This window comes from Carcharodon carcharias, chromosome 34 (assembly GCF_017639515.1).
Source record: "Carcharodon carcharias isolate sCarCar2 chromosome 34, sCarCar2.pri, whole genome shotgun sequence".
Lineage (NCBI taxonomy): Eukaryota > Metazoa > Chordata > Chondrichthyes > Lamniformes > Lamnidae > Carcharodon > Carcharodon carcharias.
This window is the reverse complement of record NC_054500.1, coordinates 3,133,565-3,157,178: the sequence shown is the minus strand read 5'-3', so window position 1 is coordinate 3,157,178 and position 23,614 is coordinate 3,133,565. Positions and strand designations below refer to the sequence as shown.

The window sequence follows — 23,614 nt, the reverse complement described above, 5'->3', positions numbered from 1 at the left end:
GAGGGAAGGGAAGAGAATGCCACTCTCTTGGGCATCCCTCAGTAGGTAGCTTTAGAGCGACACTTGAGGAGGGATGTGGGGGAGATGTGCTTGGGAGGAAGGTTACCTTCCCTTCTGGTAGGGGATGGTTTGGAATGCAGCAACAAATGAATGCAGAAAATTCGGGAAGAAAATATTCTCAAATTCAGTCTATACATTCATTGTGATAAATATGGGTCGAATCCTGGTTCTGATGGAAGATCTTGCCCTATTGCTAGCTTATCTTTCTATCTTTGATTTAACTGCCACATGCTCCCAGAGTGTGAGCTTCTCTTCCTGATTTCCACTTCCTAACTCACTTCAAGTCCTGCTCGTAGGTCTGGTGAAGTCTCAAATTTAAAATTCCATTCTTTGTTTTCAATCTGTCTATGGCTCCACCTCTCTCTATCTCTCTTCCAGTCCTGCAACCCTCCGAGATATCTATATTTCTCCATTTTTGGCCTCTTATACATCCCTGATTTTAATTGCTCCACCATTGATGCCTTCCCAAATTTTACTGGTGTTCCATTTTAAGGTTTACAAGACCAGTTTGGACCAGTATTCTTATTTCCCAGTTTTCACTGTTCTTTAGCTCTAGATGAACTTTCAGCTGCCTGGACCCTAAGCTCTGGAATTCACTCCCTAAACTTCACTGCCTCTCTAACTCATCCTCTTCCTTTGAAGACACTCCTTTGCCTATCTCTTTGACACTGTCCCTGTCCTAATGTCTCCTTCCTTGGTTTGGTGTTAATGTTTTCCTGATAAAACTCCTGTGGCGTGCAGTACTGTGTTAAAGTTGCTATAGAAGTACAGGCCTTTGTTATTTTACTGTTGGCATTAGATCCTGTCCATCCTGCTGAATCCTGTTATTTAATCCTGTTTGTGTTATAGGTTCCTCCAGCATATGCTCCTCCTGCTTACTCCCCAGTTCAGGCTTCCAATGTAAGTCTGGTTCTTTTACACCTTTTTAATAGTTTCTGCTAAGTTTTGTGTATGTGGGTTACTCTGCATTGCCCACATTTTAGAAAATAAAGCATACATTTAGATATTGCGTTAACTGGAGTGACTGCTTTCTTCTGGGTGAGCGAGCTGCCTATTTGCCTTGTGAACATTTCCTGGAATTTTGTGATTAACCTCCTGAAACACGCTTGTGTCAAAATAGCTCTGGAAATATGACAAAAAAACATAATTCTGTGTTGCAAGATAAATATGGGGATTTCTCCCATCTTGTGGGGGTAGGAGTGGGGGTGTGGGTGGGGCGTGGGGGTGCGGGGTAGGGAGGTGGGTTGTGTGTAACCACCCATCCTTTATGTGGGGGGGCTGTGGGGGAGCGGGGGGGGGTTGCTTTGGGTAATTCTTCTATCCTGGAGTGGGGGTGGGGGGATCTATGGGTATGCATCCCATTCGGTAGGGGGGCTGTAAATAACCCTCCCATCCTGTAGTGTGAGGCTGTGAATAACCCTCCCATCTTGTAGTGTGAGGCTGTGAATAACCCTCCCATCTTGTAGTGTGAGGCTGTGAATAACCCTCCCATCCTGTAGTGTGAGGCTGTGAATAACCCTCCCATCCTGTAGTGTGAGAGCTATGGATAACCCTCCCATCTTGTAGTGTGAGGCTGTGAATAACCCTCCCATCTTGTAGTGTGAGGCTGTGAATAACCCTCCCATCCTGTAGTGTGAGGCTGTGAATAACCCTCCCATCCTGTAGTGTGAGAGCTATGGATAACCCTCCCATCTTGTAGTGTGAGGCTGTGAATAACCCTCCCATCCTGTAGTGTGAGGCTGTGAATAACCCTCCCATCTTGTAGTGTGAGGCTGTGAATAACCCTCCCATCCTGTAGTGTGAGGCTGTGAATAACCCTCCCATCCTGTAGTGTGAGGCTGTGAATAACCCTCCCATCCTGTAGTGTGAGGCTGTGAATAACCCTCCCATCCTGTAGTGTGAGGCTGTGAATAACCCTCCCATCCTGTAGTGTGAGGCTGTGAATAACCCTCCCATCTTGTAGTGTGAGGCTGTGAATAACCCTCCCATCTTGTAGTGTGAGGCTGTGAATAACCCTCCCATCTTGTAGTGTGAGGCTGTGAATAACCCTCCCATCTTGTAGTGTGAGGCTGTGAATAACCCTCCCATCTTGTAGTGTGAGGCTGTGAATAACCCTCCCATCTTGTAGTGTGAGGCTGTGAATAACCCTCCCATCTTGTAGTGTGAGGGCTATGGATAACCCTCCCAAATTCTGTAGGTGGGAGTTGTTCGTAACCCTCCCATCTGGTAGGGGGCTGTGAATAACCCTCCTATCCTGTAGTGTGAGGCTGTGAATAACCCTCCTATCCTGTAGTGGTGGCTGTTGGGGAGTTGTGAGTAACCCTCTCATTCTGTAGGGGAAGCTGTGGATAAGCCTCTTGTCCTGTGGTTATGGATGAGGCAGGTGTGGGGGGCAGTGAGTAGGGAGAGAGACTATGGTAACCCTCCCATCCTGCAGGTAGGGTAGGGGATAAGTTCCCATTCTGCCCTGCACAGACCATTTGTTCTCTTTTATCCTTCCTCAGCCTTACTCAGGCTTTACAATTGCTAATAATTGTTAAATCTCTAAAATGTTCCAGTTGTGAAGAAAGGTCACAGACCTGAAATATTGACACAGTAAACAACCTTCCTTTCTCATCATCAGAGCTCTGTGTTACTGTCAGATACGGACTCGAAACATCAACCTCCTCATAGAACCCCAGCAAGTTAATTAACATAATTTTCCCTTAATGAATCTATGCCGGCTTTCCTTAATTATCCTGCACCTGTCTAAGTGACTATTGATTTTGTCATGAGTTATTTTATTCTGTATTCAAATCATTTATATATAACTGGTTGTTTGGTAGTACAGAACTTGTGTATTGCTGAAAAAGGAGACATTTTGTCGAAGCTTTTTGTCTTGCACTCATCAGGACAATTTGCAAGAAAACAATGTAAGGAAAACAACAACTCTATACTGTATGAGAAGAGAATGCTGATTGGTTAGCATGTAGACTCTGATTGGTAGAGGCATTTCCATGGAGAATGCACCATTTGATGTTGACTGACAGTTAACTGCCAAGCATTGTCTGAAATTTAAACGCAGTAGATTGACTCTGATTGGTCAAAGCATTGCCCTGGGGAATGAATTAACAAAAGGTTGTCACTTTGTGCCTGTTTCAGCTAAACAAACTATGTGTGTAAATGTTCTTACCATCTGCAAAGAACAGGGTCCTGTGTATTAATGTGTGCAGCTTCCAGTTTCATCATATTCTCCATCTCCCTCATCATCCAAGCAGCCCTAGTTTTGGGTCCACTGTCTTTCCCTCATATTGGAATGTACCTAGCCTGTGCCTGAAACATCTCCTCCTTAAAGATCACCCATTGTTCTGTTCCAGTTCTTTCTGCCAGTGGTTAGGAAATAGAGATAGTTTGAGTAAGTCATATTGGTATTTGTGGGTGTTCAGGAATGATAATGCTATGATGTGCAAATCTGCTAATCTTGTTACGTTTATTGACTTTATTTTAAGTACATTTTTGTAATTCTACAATATGCTGTGTAGTTGTGAAACAAAATGCAAAATTTATTTGTATAGATTGTAATAAGCTATTGTTAGAGGTTTATGATATTAAGTTTGTGTGAGGTGGATGTAAGGCCATTGTAAAGAAACCTTCACTGTTGTGACGCTTTCTTTACACCAAAGGGTAGGTGTTAGGAAATAGAGATGATTTAAATAAGTTATATTGGTATTTGAGTGTGTTAGGATTGAGTTTTAGCTTTAAAGTTTAAGTTTGATTTGTATTTCTGTATCTGTGTGTTCAGAAAACGTCGAATTGAGTTTTAGTTCACTTTAAAAAAGGTGGCTGCATTTTGAATGAGTGTTTATGACTAATTGCTTTCTTAAACTCCACCCTGCACTGTCTGTACTCCGCTAATGCCTCCGCTGATTTGCTCCCCTTGTACCTGCTAAAAGCCTCTCTTTTCCTTCTCATCGTAACCTGAATAGCTCTGGTCATCCATGGTTCTCTGGGCTTGTTATTGCTTCCTATCACCCTGGAGGGAACATATTGAGCCTGTACCCTCTCCATTTCGTTTTTAACCCTTCCCCTCCCACCAACCACCCCCCCGCCACTGCTCTTAAGTAAATTTCCCCACAAGTAGTTGTTCCCAGTCTACCTTGGCCAGATCCTGCCTTATATTACTAAAACCTGCTCTCCCCCAATTGAAAACATTTTTTTTGCAACTTGGACAAAGTTCAAGTATTGTGTAATGAAGCAGAGTTAATTAGGAATGTGGTAAAAGGTCTGTTGGGAAATGGTGATCATAAAGCATTGAATTCTATGTTAAGTTTGATGGTGACATACTCCAATCATAAACATGAATCTTAAATTTAACCAAAGCCAATAACATTGCTATGAGGGAGAACTGGTTAAGGTTGATTGAGAAATTATGGTGGTAAACAAACAATGAGAAACTAATTCAAAACATTCAACAAAAATAAATTGCATCGAGAAACAAAAACTCATTAGTATTAGGTTAAAAGTAGAGGCTTACAATGTTGCAAATAACAGTAGCAGGTCTGAGGATTGGGAACATTTTAGAAACCAATGAAGTGTCACCAAAAAATTGATAAAAAGGGGAAACATAAAATATGAGAGTAAACTAGCCAGAAATATGAAAACAGATTGTAAGAACTTTCATAAGTATGTAAACAGGAGGAGAGTAGCTGAAGTAAAGATTACTCCTTGGAAGCAGAGACAGGAGAAATTATCATGGGGAATAAGGAAATGGCAGAGACATTGAACAAATATTTTGTTTCTGTCTTCACACTAGAAGACCCAAGTTGTATGCCAGAAATAGAAGGTAACCTAGCGGCTACCTGAGAAAAAGTATTGGAGAATCTCAAGAGGTAAGACCTGACAAATCCCTGGGCTCTGATGGCCTATACTCTAATGGTGTGGGAAAATGGCGTTGAGGTAGATGATCAGCCATGATCTTGTTGAATGATTGAGCAGGCTTGAGGGGCCGAATGGCTTACTCCTACTCCTATTTTCTAGATTCTAAAATAAATAGCTGCAAAGGTAGTGGATGTGCTAGATATGATTTTCCAGAATTCCTTAGCTTCAGGAACAATCCAATCAGATTTGAAGTTGGCAAATGGAACACCTGCTATCCAAAAAAGGAGAGAGAAAATAGGGAACTGCAGGCCAGTTAGCTTAACATCAGTCATTCAGAAAATACTGGAATCCATTATTAAGGAAGTCTTAACAATGCATTTAGAAAATCATAGCATGATTAGAACAAGTCAACATGGCCTTACAAAAGGGAAATCCTGTTTGACAAATTTATTAGAAATTTTTGAGAATGTAACTAGTAGGGTAGATAAAGGGAAACTAAATGATGTAATATGCCTGGATTTCCAAGAGGCATTTGATAAGGTGCCACACAAAAGGTTAATAGGCAAGATAAGGGCTCTTGGAGTTGGGGGTAATAGAATGAACAGAGGATTGGTTAATGGACAGGAAGCAAAGAATGAGCATAAATGGAGCATTTTCAAGTTGACAGGCAGTGAATAGTGGAGTGCCACAGGGATCAGTGCTGGAGCCTCAGCTATTTATAATCTATATTTATGACCTAGATGAAGGCAGAAGGTAATGTATTTAAGTTTTCTGATGATAGTTGGGAATGTAATCTGTGAGGTGGACACAGGCTGCAGAGATATAGACAGGTTAAGTGAATGGGCCAAAGGTGGCAGATGGAGTATGATGTGGGGAGTGTGAGGTTATTCACTTGGTTGTAAGAATAGAAAAGCAGATTTTTTTTTGTAAAAGGCGTGAAGTTTGTAAATATTGATGTTCAAAGAGACTTGGGTGTGCTTACACAAGGAACACAAAAAGTTAGCATGCAGATACAGCAAACAATTAAGAAATCAAACACCATCTTGGCCTTTACTGCAAGAGGATTGGAGTAGAAGAATAAAGGAGTCTTGTTACAATTGTGCAGGGTATATACCTGGTGTACTATGTGCAATTTTGGTCTCTATATTTAATGAAAGATATACTTGCACTGGATGTGATACGCAAAGGTTCACTAGATTGGTCCCTGGGATGAGAAGGTTGCCCTATGATGAGAGGCTGAGTAAATTGTGTCCATGTTTTCTGGAGTTTAGAAGAATGAGAGGTGATTTCACTGAAACATTCAAGATTATGAAGGGACTCAACAGGGAAGACACAGAGATATTGTTTCCCCTGGCTAGGGAATCTAGAGCTTGGGGGCAAAGTCCCATGAGGGGCTGATCATTTCGGACTGAGATGAGGAGAAATTTCTTCATTCAAAGGGTTGTGAATCTTTGGAATTCTCCACCTCAGAAGGTTGTGGATGCTCCATCATTAAATATATTTAAGGCTGAGATACATAGATTTTTGCATTTTCAAGGAATCAAGGGATATGGGGAGCAGGTGGGAAAATTGAGTTGAAGCCCAAGATCAGCTATGATCATATTGAATGGCAGAGTAGACTCTATAGGCTATATGCCCTGTTAATTTAAAGCCCTGTCCACAGCCCTAGTTATCTGATTGGCCAGGATGCTGTCCAGCCCAGTTTAAGTGGAATCCATCTCAATGGAATAACTCCCACTTTCCTGAGTACTGGCACCAGTGCCCCATGAATCAAAATCCCCACACGTTAAATTCTGTAATCTGCTTGACTCTATGCCCATTAGCATGTAGCTCAAGTAACAATCCACAGCTGATTATCTTTGATGTTCTGTATTTTAATTTGGACCCTAACTCCTCAAATTCTCTTAGCAGAATATCATTCCTAGTTCTACATATGTCGCTGGTTCCCATATGGACCACGACAACTGGATCCTCCCCCTCTGACTTCAAGTTCCTTTCCAACTGTGAGGAGATGTCTTTAACCCTGGCACTGGGCAGGCAACACAACCTTTGGTACACTTGGTCGCAGCTACAGAGAACAGTATCTACCCCCCTGAGTGTACTGTCTCCTATCACCACTACCATCCATAGAACCATAGAAAAGTTATGCCATTAAATAGGCCATTCAGCCCATCTCTGTGCTGACCAAAAAAGAGAAAAAAGAAACTAGATGCTCATTTTAATCTCACTTTCTAGCACCTGGTCCAATGGCTGATCTCCCTCCTGTAAACTTGAGGACATCCAAAGCTCTCCTCCCCACGTCTTAACTCACAGCATGCTCCTATCTCCCCATTACCCTTGTGCTCACTAACCTATATTAGCTCCTGGCCCAGAAATGTCTGGATTTAAAATTCTCATCCTAATTTTCCAATCTCTCCACAGCCTTATCCCCATCCCTAGCTCTGTGACTCCCTGCAGTCCCATATCCCTCTGGGTTAGCTGCACTCCTCTAATTCTGACCTCTTGAGCATCCCCGATTTTAATCGTTCCACCATTGCCTTCAGTTTCCTTGGCTCCAAGCTCTGGAATTCCTTCCCCAAACCTCTCTGCCTCTCTGCCTCTCTACCTCATTTTCATCCTTTAAGGGGCCCCTTAAATGCTACCATTTTGACCAAGCATTTCATCATCTGACTGAATATCTCGTTACAGCTCGGTGTCATACTTTGTTTTATGATGCTCCTGTGAAACACCTCGAGGTGTTTTGTTACATTAAAGGTATTAGATAAATAGAGGTTGTTTCTGTTACTGTCTCTGCCCTTTCCCCCACCTTGTCCATATCCTCTTGTTATTATTCATTCTTTCTCACTCTTCACTCTGCTTTCATCTTTCATATCTTCTGCAAATTTGACAATGTACTCTGTATCCACAGTCTAAGTAATTAATGTATATCAGAAACAGTAGTGTTTTAGTACTGAATCCTGGGAACACCACTGCATACATCCCTCCACTCTGAAAAACAGCCATTCACCACATTGTTAATAAAAGACCTCCTGAATTCTGTTACTGTCCTCAACAGTATTTATGTGGTGCCTGCTTGATTATAAACCTGATATTATTCATGTCTAGTTTAATCCTCTTACTCTATTTACTTCTAATTCCACTCCTGATTCCAGATGAAATCCCTGATTTACTTTATCTCCAGCTCCAGCCATGGTTATTTAATTTAAACCGTGTCCAACAGAAAGCCCTATCACAGGTACAATCATTAGATCCATCACTGAATGTGGCATCAACAGTACAAATGTCAACCCAAACTTCTTCAATCTGTTGCCTTTTTGCTATGAACCTGATGTGTAATTTCCCTGATAACCTTTTCGCTCCCTCACTTGATTGGCATCCTTCACCGTGGTGTGTGGTCAGTCTACTTGCTGGTTCCCCTTACCTGCCTGACTCACAGTCACACCAAAATGTCCCTGGCATTGAATCTAAAGTTTTGCCTAATGTAAGGGTGTGACTGCTTCCTGGAACAAAGTGCCCAGGTAATTCTTACGCCTCCCTTTTGCCCTACACTGTCTGCAACTCAGACTTCAATTCAGCAACTCTGAGCTGAAATTCCTCGAACAGCAGAAACTTACTGCAGATATAGTTGTCCGGGACCACAGTGCATTGCACTCACCTGTTGCACTCACAGCACATCACTATCCCTTGCCTGTCTGTCTAACCTTACTTATTTAATTAGACAATTAGTTATTAATTTACACAGCTAAAGTAATAGAAAGGTACATTTTTCTAGCTTGGCGACAAAGGACAAAAACTCACCAGCTATTGGAAGCTGAGAACAGATTGAAAGAAGGAGCCTCCTGTTCCCCGTCTGCACCCAATTCCCATGTGAACCAAATTCCCAACTTTGCTCTTGGTCCATATCTCACCCAGGTGTCCGCTCCTCTCCATGAGCTCCTTTAATGCAATAATATCTCTTCAAGTGCATTGATGTCATATTTTGTTTGATAATACTCATGTGAAGCATCTTGGGATATTTTACACCATTAAAGATGCTATTGAAATGCAAATTGTTGTTGTTGAGAGCTGGGATGTCAGGAGCTCATTACTGCTACTTGCAGGATCATGTTGGTACTGCAGCCTTTTGTAACCTGTCAACTGTAGCATTCAATTTTCAGTTACTGGAAAAAGCTGGAAAGCTAATTCCTCAGATCTCAGTTTAGATTTATTTAGGCTGAGAGGGATGTGTTATTTCCCTGTTTTTTTTCCCCCTTTCTCACTTCAACTTCACTGTATGAATGACACTGCAGTGTATTTTACTCCTAGGTCCAGTCTGTATATGGCCTCAGTCCTGGATTTTCATTTCCTGCCTGGCAGAACAAAGCAGCTGTAAGTCTGACTGTTTAAGATCTAATTTTATTTCAGAATGCACCTCACACTGAACAACAATGTGTCTATAAGCAAGTGATGGAGTGGTTAAAACTGAGTGAAGCTGTTTGAGTTATGACTGAGACTGAGTGGCTGTATGGTGCCTAGGGGAGAGAGTCAATGTAAACCCATGGTGCAAGCACGTACAAAACAAGTAAAACTGATGAAAATGTAGATATGGAAATTACAACAGGATGTTCAGCCCATCCAGACCATCTCCCACATTGAGAGAAGCAATTAGACAGCGTGAAGAGTCCCTGTGAAAGGCTTTCCCTTGGACCTTCTTCTGAGTCCCCAAAATTTGGACAGGTTGGTCCAATTTGTGTGGCTGACCAGGGACATCCCCACCCCCAACAAAGATATTCACCCCTCCTCTTGCCCTCCATCCCATTCCCTCCAGTTGCAACAGAACCCAAGCTCACGTTAAAAAGCAAACTAAGAGGAATGAGGCAGCAGAAGATTTTGACCATCCAGCCACTCACGTACTTGCAGGGGGCTTGCAGGCATGTCACTGCTTTAACTTGAGCTTTGTGCAGGTTGCCCATGTCCCAGGGGAGCTTTATAAATCTATTGACCTTCCCCCTCCTTCATCATACGCCTCTCAGCTAACAGCTGAAGGGCAAAATCACTCCAAGGTGAGTCAGACTGAAGGATATGGGGAACTTAAGTTGCTCACAAGTGTGGTGGTTCCTGAGGGCTTGGAAAGGATGAAACAAAAGTCCTGCCAGATTTGTGCAGCCACATTTACCCATGTGGTATTACAGCGGCATCAAGCTGAAACCATTAAAGAAGTGTCTCAGTTTGACTTGATTGCTCAGCAGGACAAGTAGACAGTGGTTACAGAACAGGAGAGATTCAGGCCTGTCAGCCTGAACTCAGAAGCGTAGAAAACCGACAACACAGAAGGAGGCCATTTGACCCTCTGTGTTTGCACTGGCTGAATGAGAGCTATCCAGCCTAATCCCACTTTCCAGCACTGAGTCCATAACCCAGTAGATTATAGCTTCAAGTACATATCCAAGCACTTTTTAAATCTGAGGGCTTCTGCCTCTACCACTCCTTCAGACAGTGAGTTCCGGACTCTCACCACCCTAAACTAGTTACTTTAACTCAATGACCCCTGATTATTGACCTCTCTGGTTATACAGTCATAGAGGTCAACAGCACAGAAAAAGGCCCTTTGGCCTATTGAGTCTGCGCCAGAAAAACAAGTACCTAACTATTCTAATCCCATTTTCCAGCACTAGGCCCATAGACTTGTCTGCCATGGCATCGCAAGTGCACATCCAAATACTTAAATTGTTCAGGTCCACTTTATCTCGGCCTCTCCTTAATTAAATCTCCCCTCAGCCTTCTCGGTTCCAAAGATTAACAGCCCCAGCCTATTCAATCTTTCCTCGAAGCTAAAATTTTCCAGTCCTGGCAACATCATAAGTCTCTTCTGTACCCTCCCTAGTGTGATCACATCTTTCCTATAAAGTGGTCACCAGAATTGTACGCAGTACTCTAGCTGTGATCTAGCTTGTGGGCACAGGCAGCTCTCTGTGCCTGTTCTTCCTGTCTGGGCCTAAATGGGAGATGCTGGTGAGCAATTTGACTGTAGGAGGCCTCACGGCCAACTCTGATCCTGTCCTGAGCAACATAGCTGCATATGGAACCATTGGATGAGGAGTGGGAAAACCCTATCCCAGGAACTTGAGGTAAATTCCGTTACCCTTACCAATTTCCTGACTGTAAACTGCTGACTCCAGGTGGAGAGAGGATTGAAGCTGAGATCTTGCTGTTCTGAATCAATCCAATCCCTGTTTGGCTATGTTTTTAACCCCCTGAGATCAGGGAGGGAGCCTTGTTACATATTTAAACCTGAGTGATAATGCCTCAGGTTAACATTGTGAGGATTAATTTTTATTCCATTCCCTTCCACCACCAGCCTCACTCAGTGCTGAGTCCAAGCTCAAGGAGCCTAGGAGATTTTTCGATTGATTTGTGCTTTCCTCTCTCCCACACTGGCTGAGTCTTGCAGAACCTTCCCCTCGCCCTGTTGGGAATTGGATTAGTTTCCACATTTCTCCCTGGTGATCTGTGTTTTGCTTTTGTTTGAACTCTGATCACATTGGGTGTGTTTCATTCTGCTTCCATTCACTTCTATTTTAAAGTGAGAGTGCTGGATTTAAAAAGATGTTCATTGGAAGTGGCATTTATTGTCCTTGTTCAGAGGGCATTGCATAGTCAACCACATTGGTTCACATGTAGGCCAAACCAAGTAAGGACAACAGATTTCCTTCCCTAAAGGGCATTAGTGAACCAGATAGGTTTTTAACAACAATCAACAATGGTCTTATAGTCATCATTAGACTTTTTAATTCCAGATTTTTATTGAATTTTGCAATCTGCTTTGGTGGGATTTGAACCCAGGTCCCCAGAGCATTACTCTGGGTCTCTGGAATACTAGTCCAATGACAATACCACTGTGCTACAGCCTCCCCCCTGATTTTAGTGGTGCATAGGGTCCAGTGGAGTACAGGATCAATGTGTGATGTTGACACTAGGCTGTGTAAACTATTGCATTTTAAGGTGGACAAAGGTTGTTGACCCTGTCCCTAGCCAGCTCTGCTTATTGCAGTTTATTGCTGAACCTCCTTTAAGTTGCCATCGACCTGAATCTGATCAAATGGGCTGAGTACATCTTTAGGACATGCAGTCCAAATGATTCTCGAATACAATAGTTTGATTCGACCTCAACACAGAAAGAGGTGAAAGAGTCGTGTCTCATTGCAGGTCTGATTGCATCCAAATCACTACAAAAATAAATGCTTATGCCAGTGAAAAGTCTGAAAATAGTGAGTTAAACTGGTGCCAGTGACAGATTCTACCTGGGATGGTTAGGGGTTTGTGTGGTCAGTGAGATATCATCTGAAACCCTCACTTTGAATACTAACCTCATTTGTCATTGCTTTTCAGAAGTCACCCACCAAAGTGGTTGTCTCTAGTCCAGTGAGTATTTGGTTGGGTTTTTGTAAAAACTGTACCTTGTGGTTTCATTCTTGCAAAATTGGTGCTGAATTAAAGATGCACCATGTCCATATTCTTACCAAAGGTGAATGACATTTTTAGGACCCCAACCATAAGTTGGCCATTGTCAGCACTTCATACAACAGCTGACATTCTCTGTCTCACTCCCTGTCTCGTTCACTGTCTCTTCAACCTTCTCTACCTACCTCTATCTCTTCAACTTTCTCTATGCCTTCATCTCTCTTTCTTTCTCCATCTCTTTCTCCCCCCTTTTGAAATATATATCAAAACTCTCTCTCTCCTCCTGTAAGACACGACTTAAACCCTACATCATTTACCTGTTCTAATCTGCCCTTATGTGGCTTGGTGTCAAATTTTGTTTGATGCTCACTCCTGTGAAGCAACTTGAGAAGTTCTACATAAACGGAAGTTATTGTTTATGTTCTTTGTGTGCAAGGTTCCTATTTGACCTGGGGTTTGTCATCATTAAAGAAAGATTGAAATTTTCTTGCTAAACCTGTTTGCTCGTTCAAAGGTGTCCTTGAAAAGCAACTCATCCACCTCGCCTCCGTCAACTCTCCTCTTACTTCCTGCGTGGTGCCCAGATTCCCTCCCGGAAGACATTTTACTGCTTTAAAGGGGTCCTGCAGCTGTTAAAAAGAATGGTTGGATAAACTTCAATTCTATGTTCTTGGAATCCAATTGTCGAATGTTTGAGAACCTCCAGGCCCACATTTACTTGTTGCTTCTGGAAAAGCAAATGTGAAACTTTGGGTTAAAACATTCCCCCCGGTGGTGGGCAGGCAAAGCTTGGTTTCCTCTGGAGGTTTTCACCTGGTCAGGATTCCTCTGGGGGTGAGAGTGTCCCTGGTCTGGATTCCTCTGGGGGTGAGAGTGTCCCTGGTCTGGATTCCTCTGGGGGTGAGAGTGTCCCTGGTCTGGATTCCTCTGGGGGTGAGAGTGTGCCTGGTCAGGATTCCTCTGGGGGTGAGAGTGTCCCTGGTCAGGATTCCTCTGGGGGTGAGTGTCCCTGGTCTGGATTCCTCTGGGGGTGAGAGTGTCCCTGGTCTGGATTCCTCTGGGGGTGAGAGTGTCCCTGGTCTGGATTCCTCTGGGGGTGAGAGTGTCCCTGGTCTGGATTCAGCTCCTCATGTGCTGCCAATTTGTTTTCAGGTGGTTCCATACCAGGCCTACCTAGGAAGCATCCAGCCTCAGCAGAATATACAAGTTGTTGGGACTGTGAAACCCAAGCCTTACAGGTAAACTGTGGACCGTGGCAAGACAGGGTTTAAAGTTGAGGTGTTTAATGTTATTTATACAAGTGCATAAGATACCTTGAGCCCCACAGTAGAAGATCCCTGTCTGCCAACACCTTATTTGTACAATTCTTACCCTTATGTACAAAGCTCCTGTGGCCTCACCCCTCTCTATCTCCGTAACCTTCTCCAGCCCTAGACTCCATCACAACTCCAATTCTGGCCTCCTGCACACCTTTATTACCCTATTCCTTGTATGTTTTGAGTCCTTTGAAGTACTTAAATAATGAAATTTATATGTACTTCAGTACCTGTATTGTAGGAGTGGTATATTGGTTTGTAATTTTAATATAATTTTAATTCAACATTATCCTTCCTTTAATGTCCTGTCCACTGCTTCCCTGTTAACTGTTGAGTTTGTTTGTCCATTATTACTACATAATTATTACATGTTTCACATTTTTAACCTGATTACTTAGTCTATATATGAATTTTTCAATGTGAGTCACACTGCAATTCCACCTTCAGGCTACCAAAGGGTTTCTTGAATAAAATGTCATTAATATTATCCCGACTTTCCTTCCCATTGCCACTGATGGCCCTAAGCTCCAGAATTCCCTCTCTAAACCTCTTCGCCTCTCTACTCCTCTATCCTTCATCGAATCAGCTCCCAGCCCATGGTGTGCCTATTTTTTTTTCAGGTTTACCATTAATCTAAAGACGAGTTATTCTGATAACATTGCTCTCCACATAAATCAAAGATTTGATGAAAACGCTGTGGTGAGGAACAGTCGCATCAACCAGAACTGGGGTACAGAGGAGAGGAGCCTGCCCTTTCTCCCATTCGTACCGGGTCAGACCTTTAAGGTATGTGATCTAACTGTGCATTGAGTGATCCTGATCGGACCTGCTGTGGATGCTGGTTCCAGAGAACGAACTGTGTATTAATCTCAAGCCCAATGAATCAATGTCATTGACCGTTTCTACCGGCTAGGGATCAAGTGTTCTGAGTGATGTGGCCTCTTCCTCACTGTAATTGCTCCTAGGAGGAGTGGGGCCAATTAGGGCCCTAAAATGGGATTTATTCCAGGGTGTATAGCTGAGGTCTTTACATCCGTCTTTACCAAGGAAGAAGATTGGGGGAGGTCATTTGAAAAAGAGCGCGGAGCTTGAAGGCAGGTCATTTGAAAAAGACGCAGAGAGTGTGAGGAGGTCATTTGAAAAAGAGCGTGGAGAGAGTGGGGGAGGTCATTTGAAAAAGAGCGAGGAGATTGAAAATAAAAGGAGGGGAAGCTGAAGAGCGGCCAGTGTGTGAGCGGCCCAGTGTGTGAGCGGCCCAGTGTGTGAGCGGCCCAGTGTGTGAGCGGCCCAGTGTGTGAGCGGCCCAGTGTGTGAGCGGCCCAGTGTGTGAGCGGCCCAGTGTGTGAGCGGCCCAGTGTGTGAGCGGCCCAGTGTGTGAGCGGCCCAGTGTGTGAGCGGCCCAGTGTGTGAGCGGCCCAGTGTGTGAGCGGCCCAGTGAAGGAGTGGAGCTTTGAGGCTTTGGCTCGAGAGGCTTCGGTGAGCAGAGGCTGAGGACAAGCTTGCTCCCAGTGGGGTAGGGCCAGATAGTTCCTTTAATTAAATTAGGAGTAGGTAATGGAGGCAGCAGTTGGGGCAGTCGAGTGCTCCGAATGCAGCATGTGGGAAGTCAGGGGCAGCACAATTGTCCCTGGTGACTACACCTGCAAAAGGTGCATCCAGCTGCAGCTCCTGAGAAGCCGAGTTAGGGAACTGGAGCTGGATGAACTTCGGATCATTCGGGAGGCAGAGGCAGTAATAGACAGAGGTTTCAGGGAGACAGTCACCCCTAAAAGTCAGGAGGCAGGCAGCTGGGTGACTGTCAGGAGAGGGAAGGAGAATAGACAGAAAGAGCAGAGCACCCCTGTGGCCATTCCCATCAACAATAGGTACACCGTTTTGGATACTGTTGGTGGGGATGACCTACCAGGAACAAGTTGTAGTGGTCGCGTCTCTGGCACCGAGGCTGGACCCTCAGCTCAGAAAGGAGGGAGGGAAAAGAGGAGAGCAGTAATGATAGGGGATTCGATAGGGGGACAGATAGGAGGTTCTGTGGGAGAGATCGAGAATCCCGGATGGTCTGTTGCCTACCTGGTGCCAGGATCTGCGATATCTTGGATCGAGTTCTCAGTGTTCTCAGGAGGGAGTGTAAGCAGCCAGATGTCGTGGTCCATGTAGGGACCAATGAGGTGGATAGGAAGGAGGAGGAGGTCCTGCAAAGAGAGTTTAGGGAGTTAGGTGCAAAGTTGAAGGACAGGACCTCCAGGGTTGCGATCTCAGGAGTGCTACCCATGCCACGTGCTAGTGAGGCTAGAAATAGGAGAATAATGTAGCTAAATACGTGGCTAAGGAGATGGTGCAGGAGGGAGAGCTTCAAGTTTCTGGACAATTGGGCTCTGTTCCAGGGAAGGTGGGACCTGTTCCGACGGGATGGTTTGCACCTGAACTGGAGGGGGACTAACGTCCTTGCGGGTAGGTTTGCTAGCGCTGCTTCAGGGGATTTAAACTAGATTTGCAGGGGGAGGGGAACCAGAGTGTTAGAGCAGATAGTGAGGTGGAGGAGGATAAAGGTCAAGCGAGGAATGCATGTATAGACAGAAATCAAAGGTTTGTATGTGATAGAAATATTCTCAGGTGCATCTATTTCAATGCAAGGAGTATTGTCGGAAAGGCAGATGAGCTTAGGGCGTGGATTGGTACGTGGGATTACGACATTATTGCTATTAGTGAGACTTGGTTGCAGGAGGGGCAGGATTGGCAGCTCAATGTTCTGGGGTTCCGTTGTTTCAGACGTGATGGAGGGGGAGGGATGAAAGTGGCATTACTAGTCAGGGAAAATATCACAGCTGTGCGTAAGCAGGACAGCCCGGAGGGCTCGTCTACAGAGGCCATATGGGTGGAGCTGAGGAATGGGAAATGTGTGACCACACTAATAGGGTTGTATTATAGACCGCCCAATAGACAGAGAGAATTGGAGGAGCAAATCTGTAGAGAGATAGCAGACCGTTGTAAGAAACAGAAAGTTGTGATAGTAGGAGATTTTAACTTTCCACATATAGACTGGGACTCCCATACTGTTAAAGGGCTGGATGGCTTGGAGTTTGTCAAATGTGTTCAGGAAAGTTTTCTAAATCAATATATAGAGGTACCGATGAGAGAGGATGCAATACTTGATCTCCTAGACAGGTCAGGTGACAGAAGTATGTGTAGGCGAACATTTTGGGTCCAGTGACCACAATGTCATTAGTTTTAAGTTAATTATGGATAAGGATAGGTCTGGTCCTTGAGTTGAGATTCTAAATTGGAGAAAGGCCAATTTTGTGGAAATGAGAAAGGATCTAGGAAGAGTGGATTGGGATAAGTTGTTTTCTGGCAAGGATGTGTTCATTAAGTGGAAGGCATTCAAAGGCGAAATTTTGAGAGTGCAGAGTTTGCATGTTCCTGTCAGGATTAAAGGCAAAGTTAACAGGCATAGGGAACCTTGGTTTTCAAGGGATATTGGCGATCTGGTTAAGAAGAAGAGAGAGGTGTATAGCAGGTATAGGCAAAATGGAGCAAATGAGGTACTTGTAGAGTATAGAAAATGTAAGAAAATACTAAAGAAGGAAATTAGGAAGGCAAAAAGAAGACATGAGGTTGCTTTGGCAGATAATGTGAAGGTAAACCCAAAGGGTTTCTACAAGTATATTAAGAGTAAAAGGATAGTAAGGGACACAATTGGTCCCCTTGAAGATCAGAGTGGTCATCTATGTGTGGAGCCTCACGAGATGGGGGAGATCTTAAACAGTTTTTTTGCATCAGTATTTACTCAGGAAACTGGCATAGTGTATAAGGTAGGAAGGGAAACAAGCAGTAGTGTCATGGAATATATAGAGATTAGAGAGGAGGAGGTGCTTGCAGCCTTACAGCGAATAAAGGTAGATAAATCCCCCGGGCCTGACATGATATTCCCTCGGACCTTGAGGGAGACTAGTGTAGAAATTGCAGGGGCCCTGGCAGAAATATTTAAAATGTCCTTAGCCACGGGTGAGGTGCTGGAGGATTGGAGGGTAGCTCATGTTGTTCTGTTGTTTAAAAAAGGCTCCAAAAGTAAACCAGGTAATTACAGGCCAGTGAGCCTGATATCAGTAGTAGGTAAATTATTGGAAGGTGTTCTGAGAGATCGGATATATAATTATTTGGACAGCCAAGAGCTGATTAAGGATAGTCAGCATGGCTTTGTGCGAGGTAGGTTGTGTTTAACAAACCTTGTAGAGTTTTTCGAGGAGGTTAGCAAGAAAGTAGATGAAGGAAAGGCTGTGGATGTTGTCTACATGGACTTTAGTAAGGCCTTTGATAAGGTCCCACATGGGAGGTTAGTTCAGAAGGTTCGGACACTTGGTATCCATGGAGAGGTTGTAAACTGGATTCGAAATTGGCTGTGTGGGAGAAGACAGAGTGGTGGTGGATGATTGTTTCTCAGCTTGGAGGTCTGTGACTAGTGGTGTGCCTCAGGGATCTGTGCTGGGACCATTGTTGTTTGTTCTCTATATTAATGATTTGGATGATAATGTGGTGAATTGGATCAGCAAGTTTGCTGATGACACTAAGATTGGAGACGTTGTGGACAGCAAGGGAGGCTTTCAAAGCTTGCAGAGAGATCTGGACCAACTGGAAAAATGGGCCAGAAAATGGCAGATGGAATTTAATGCGGAGAAGTATGAGTTGTTGCATTTTGGAAGGTCAAACCAAGGTAGGACATACATAGTAAATGGTAGGGCACTGAGAAGAGTGGAGGAACAAAGGGATCTGGGAGTTCAGATGCGTAATTCCCTGAAAGTGGCATCACAGGTAGACAGGGTTGTAAAGAAAGCTTTTGGCATACTGGCCTTCATAAATCAAAGTATTGAGTATAGGAGTTGGGATGTTATGCTGAGGTTGTATAAGACATTGGTGAGGCCAACTTTGGAGTATTGTGTGCAGTTCTGGTTGCCTAACTACAGGAAGGATATCAGTAAGATTGAGAGAGTGCAGAGAAGATTTACTAGGATGTTGCCGGGTCTTAAGGAGTTGAGTTATAGGGAAAGATTAAACAGGTTAGGACTTTATTCCTTGGAGCGTAGAAGAATGAGGGGAGATTTGATAGAAGTTTACAAAATTATGAGGGGTATAGACAGAGTAAATGCGAGTAGGCTCTTTCCACTTAGATTAGAAGAGATAAACGTGAGAGGACATGGCTTTAGGGTGAAAGGGGAAAGGTTTAGGGGGAACATTAGGGGGAACTTCTTCACTCAGAGTGGTGAGAGTGTGGAACGAGCTACCATCTGACGTGGTAAATGTGGGCTCACTCTTAAGTTTTAAGAATAAATTGGATAGATACATGGATGGGAGAGGTCTGGAGGGTTATGGACTAGGTGCAGATCAATGGGACTAGTGGAATAATATTTCGGCACAGACTAGAAGGGCCGAATGGCCTGTTTTCTGTGCTGTAGTGTTCTATGGTTCTAAGATGCTACCCAAACCATAGTGAAAGAGGAGGTAGTTAAGACACTGGATACGATAACAATTCATAATGAGGAGGTATTAGAGGAGCTAATGAAGTTGAAAAGTCATCAAGACTGGGTGAGATACATCCATGGATACCGAGGGAAGTAAGAATAGAAATGGCAGAGGTACTGACCAAAATCTTCCAATCTTCCTTGGATAGAGATTTGGTGCCAGAGGACTAGAGAATTACAAAGTTTACACCCTTGTTTAAATAAAGGATGTATAGATAAGCTCAGCAACTACAGGCCAGTCAGTTTAAATTCAGTGGTGGGGAAGCTTTTAGAAATGATAATCTGGGTCAAAGTTAACAATCACTTGGGCATTAATTCAGGGAAGCCAGCACAGATTTGTTAAGGGCAAATCATGTTTAACTAACTTGCTTGAGTTTTTTGATGAGGTAACAGAGAGGTTTGATGAGGGCAATGCTGTTGATGTGGTGTATCAAGGAATTTGATAAAGTGCTGCACAACAGATTTGTGAGCAATGTTATAGCTCATGGAATAAAGGGGCCAATGGCAGCATGGATATGAAATTGGCTGAGTGACAGGAAATAGAGTGGTGATGAACAGTTGTTTTTCAGACTGGAGGAAGGTTTATAGTGGTTTTGCCCAGGGGCCAGTGTTAGGACCACTGCTTTCCTTCATATATTAATGACCTTGACTTGTGTACAGGGCACAATTTCAAAATTTGCAGATGACACAAAACTTGGAAGTATTGTGAACTGTGAAGAGGATAGTAATTGACTTCAAGAGGACTTAGGCTGGTGGAATGGGCAGACATGTGGCAGATAAAATTTAACATAGAGAAGTGTGAAGTAGAGAGAATGAGGAAATGTGATATAAAATATAAGATACAATTCTAAAGGAGGTGGAGGGACAGAGGAATCTGGGTGTACATGTGCACATATCACTGAAGGTGGTGGCAGGCTGAGAAAGCAGTTAATAAAACATACAGTATCCTGGGCTTTATAAATAGGGACATAGAAATAAGGGCAAGGATGTTCTGTTAAACTTGTATAAAACACTGATACAGCCTCAACTGGAATATTGCATCCAGTTAAGGGCACCACACTTTAGGAAGGGTGCAAAGGCATTAGAGAGAGAGTGCAGAAAAGATTCACAACAATGGTCTCGGGAATGAGGAACTTCAGTTATGTGGATAGATTGGATAAGCTGGGGCTGTTCTCCTTGGAGAAGAGAAGATTAAGAGGAGATCCGATAGAGGTGTTCAAAATCGTGAGACATCTGGACAGAGCAGATAGGGAGAAACTGTTTCTGTTGGCGGACAGATCAAGAACCCGAGGGCTCTGACTTAAGGTGATTGGCAAAAGAAGCAATGGAGACATGAGGAAAATGGTAACATAGCAAGTGGCTAGGATCTGGAATGCAGTGTCTGAGAGTGTGGTGGAGGTAGGTTCAGTCGAGCTTTCAAAAGGTAATTGGAACCTTTTTCCAAAAAGGAAAAAATTGCAGGGCAATGGGGAAAAGGCAGGGGAATGGGACCAGGTGAGTTGCTAAGAGCTGACATGGACATGACAGGCTGAATGGCCTCCTTCTGTGCAGTAACTATTCTATGATTCTGTGGTAACCAAGCGGCTATGGCAGAGAGCAGCAACTCAAGGTCATCAAATCAAATTGCAAGTTTGAATCTTGAACTATTTAAAAAAAAACATCTGTTGCTTAGAATGAGAAAATGAGCTGCCTGATTGCTGCATAAACCCAATAGGTTCTTTAATACCCGTCAGGCCGACAGGTAACTCCAGTCTCACCCCGATGTGGTTGATCATTAATATCTTCAAGGTTGATCACTGAAGCCTTCAAAATTAATCAATACCTTACTCATGCCAAAAGCAAAGTTTAAAAATTGATTTGTTTCAGATACCATTATTATTATGGCTGCACATATTCCTGGAGGTTTCCTCAGCTAACCTCAAACTGCATGTGTTTGTTTAATCCTTCACCAATATTTTTATAATTAATTTAGTAAAATAGATTTTTTTAATGCTGCTATGAGTTCTCTTTGGGATGTTGCAGTGATGTCCCAAGCCTGGAGAGTTGGCAACTCAAGGTACAACATGGAGGATGTTTGTTTGCTTATCCACTAGCAGTAAACCTGGTCACTCCAGGATCTTTACTTTGTTTCCATTAGCATTACTAATGAGCTTCCTAATCCCTCTCCCAGTGCAGTCTGTTTCCATGTTGACAGAAGGTGGTTTGGAGTTCATATTTATGTCGAGCACTCCAGCTGGTGTCTCAAGCATTGGGTAGCTGAGCAGCCACTGAAATCTCCTGCATCATTTCAGGTTGGCGCAGGCTGCAGTATAAATCCAGTCCAGCGCAAAGCTGTATCTTAGATCTGCCTGAGTGTCTTGCTACGGTGCCTGTGAACTTTTAAAGCTTTGAGTGTTCTGCAGTCCTAATACTAACAAGCAAGTACCTTGGGGGTGGAAATGAATTGAATACAAAAGTAGGGAGGTTATGCTTCAGCTGTATAGGCACTAGTGAGATCACATCTGGAGTACTGAGTACAGTATTGGTCACCTTATTTGAGGAAGGATGTCAATGTGTTGGAAACAGTTCAGAGAAGGTTTACCAGACTAACACCTGGAATGGACGGGCTGGGTTTTCTTATGAGGAAAGGTTGGACAGGCCAGGTTTGTATCCACTGGAGTTTAGAAGAGTAAGAGGCGACTTGATTGAAACATATAAAATCCTGAGGCGTCTTGACAGGGTGGATGTGGAGAGGATGTTTCTTCTTGTGGAAGAATCTAGAACTAGGGGTCACTGTCTTAAATGGGCAACCCTTTATTTTTAAACAGAGATGAGGTGAAATTTTTTCTCTCAGGGAGTTGTGAGTCTTTGGAACTCTCTTTCTGAAAAGGTGGTGGAAGCAGAGTCTTTAATATTTGAAGGCAGAGCTGGATAGATTCTTGGTAAGCAAGGGGGTGATAGGTTATCGGCGGTAGATGGGATGCAGCTTTCAGGTTACTAACAGATCAGCCATGATCTTATTAGATGGTGGAACAGGCTTAAGGGGCTGAATGGCCTACTTCTGCACCTTGTTTGTATGATCGTAACTATGAACCTGTAACATGGTCCTCCTGCTGAGCTTTGTTATCCTGCACCTCAGTCCCAGTGTATACAACATACTGCTGACTGCCATTATAACTGATAGGCATCCTGGCCTATTAATCAGTACCGAGGAACATTAAGTATCTAAACGGGGTAAAGAAACTGAGGGAGCTGGGGCTACAAATATACAGATCACTTAAAAGTAGCAACATTAAGATCTTTTAAAAAAAGACAAACACAGCAATGAGATTCATTTCTAAAGGGATAGAATTGAAAAGTGGAGAAGTTATATTAAACTCGTGTTGATGCCTAGTTATACCACACAGACTACTGTGCACAGTCCTCTCCATATGCTAAAATGAATTTAATAAAATGACACCAGGACTGAGAGGCACTGCAAAAACACACCAAGACTCCTTAGGCAGCACTTTCCAAACCCACAACCATTACTATCTAGAAGGACAAGGTGCATGAGAACACCACCATCTGAAAGTTCCCCTCCCAGTCACTCACCATCCTGACTTGGAAATATATCGCCTTTCCTTCACTGTCGCTGGGTCAAAATCCTGGAACTTGCTCCCTAACAGCACTGTGGGTGTACCTACACCACATGGACTGCAGCGGTTCAAGAAGGCAGCTCACCACCACCTTATCAAGAGTAATTAAGGATGGGCAATAAATGCTGGCCTAGCCAGCGACCCCCACATCCTGTAAATGAATTAAAAAAAAGATAGATTGAACAGGTTGGGGCTCTTTTTTTCTAGAAAGAAGACTGAGGAGTGACCTCCTAGAGAGGTTCAAGGATATGAAAGGGTTTGTTAGGTTAGAGATAGAGAAACTGTTTCCACGTGTGTGTGAGCCTAAAACTAGGGGCCATCGATATAATCTAGTCACTAATAAATCCATTGGGGAACTCAGGAGAAACTTCTTTATCAGAGAGTGGGGAAAATGTGGAACTCATCACCACTGGGGCTGGCTGAAATGAATAGCGTAGATACATTTAAGGGGAGGCTAGATACACACCTGAGGGAGGAAGATTAGAAGATTATGTTGAAGAGGTTCAATCACGGGTGGGGAACCCATGGCCCATGGGTCGGATCCAGTCCATTACTCAATTTCATCTGGCCGCAGCAAGATTTCTAAAAATTAAAATGAGCTCAGATGTTTTGTGTCGAGTCTGAATACAGTACTAGATATTTCTATTGCCTAAAGGACTCTTTTTTGTAATCTCAGACGCTATTTTAGGTGAGATCTGTCAAACTCATCATGACCTCATGACTGCTCATTTGTCTCTGTGACTGACCATGATGGTGCGTGAAAACAGCTAAGGCCTGGCTGGATTTTAGGAGTGTTAGACTTTTGGGCTGG

The 23,614-nt window shown here is 43.6% G+C and overlaps 1 protein-coding gene across 1 annotated transcript in view; it reads left to right on the top strand.

Annotated features, from left to right (window-relative positions):
• The window catches only part of LOC121272633 (galectin-9-like), a 36,473-nt gene that overhangs the window by 11,275 nt on the left and 1,584 nt on the right, over positions 1-23,614 (top strand). The window contains exons 5-9 of the mRNA XM_041179319.1: positions 910-960; positions 9,223-9,285; positions 12,286-12,318; positions 13,510-13,595; positions 14,294-14,459. Of these exons, the coding sequence (XP_041035253.1) occupies positions 910-960; positions 9,223-9,285; positions 12,286-12,318; positions 13,510-13,595; positions 14,294-14,459 (399 nt within the window). The remainder of the gene's footprint in view (positions 1-909; positions 961-9,222; positions 9,286-12,285; positions 12,319-13,509; positions 13,596-14,293; positions 14,460-23,614) is intronic.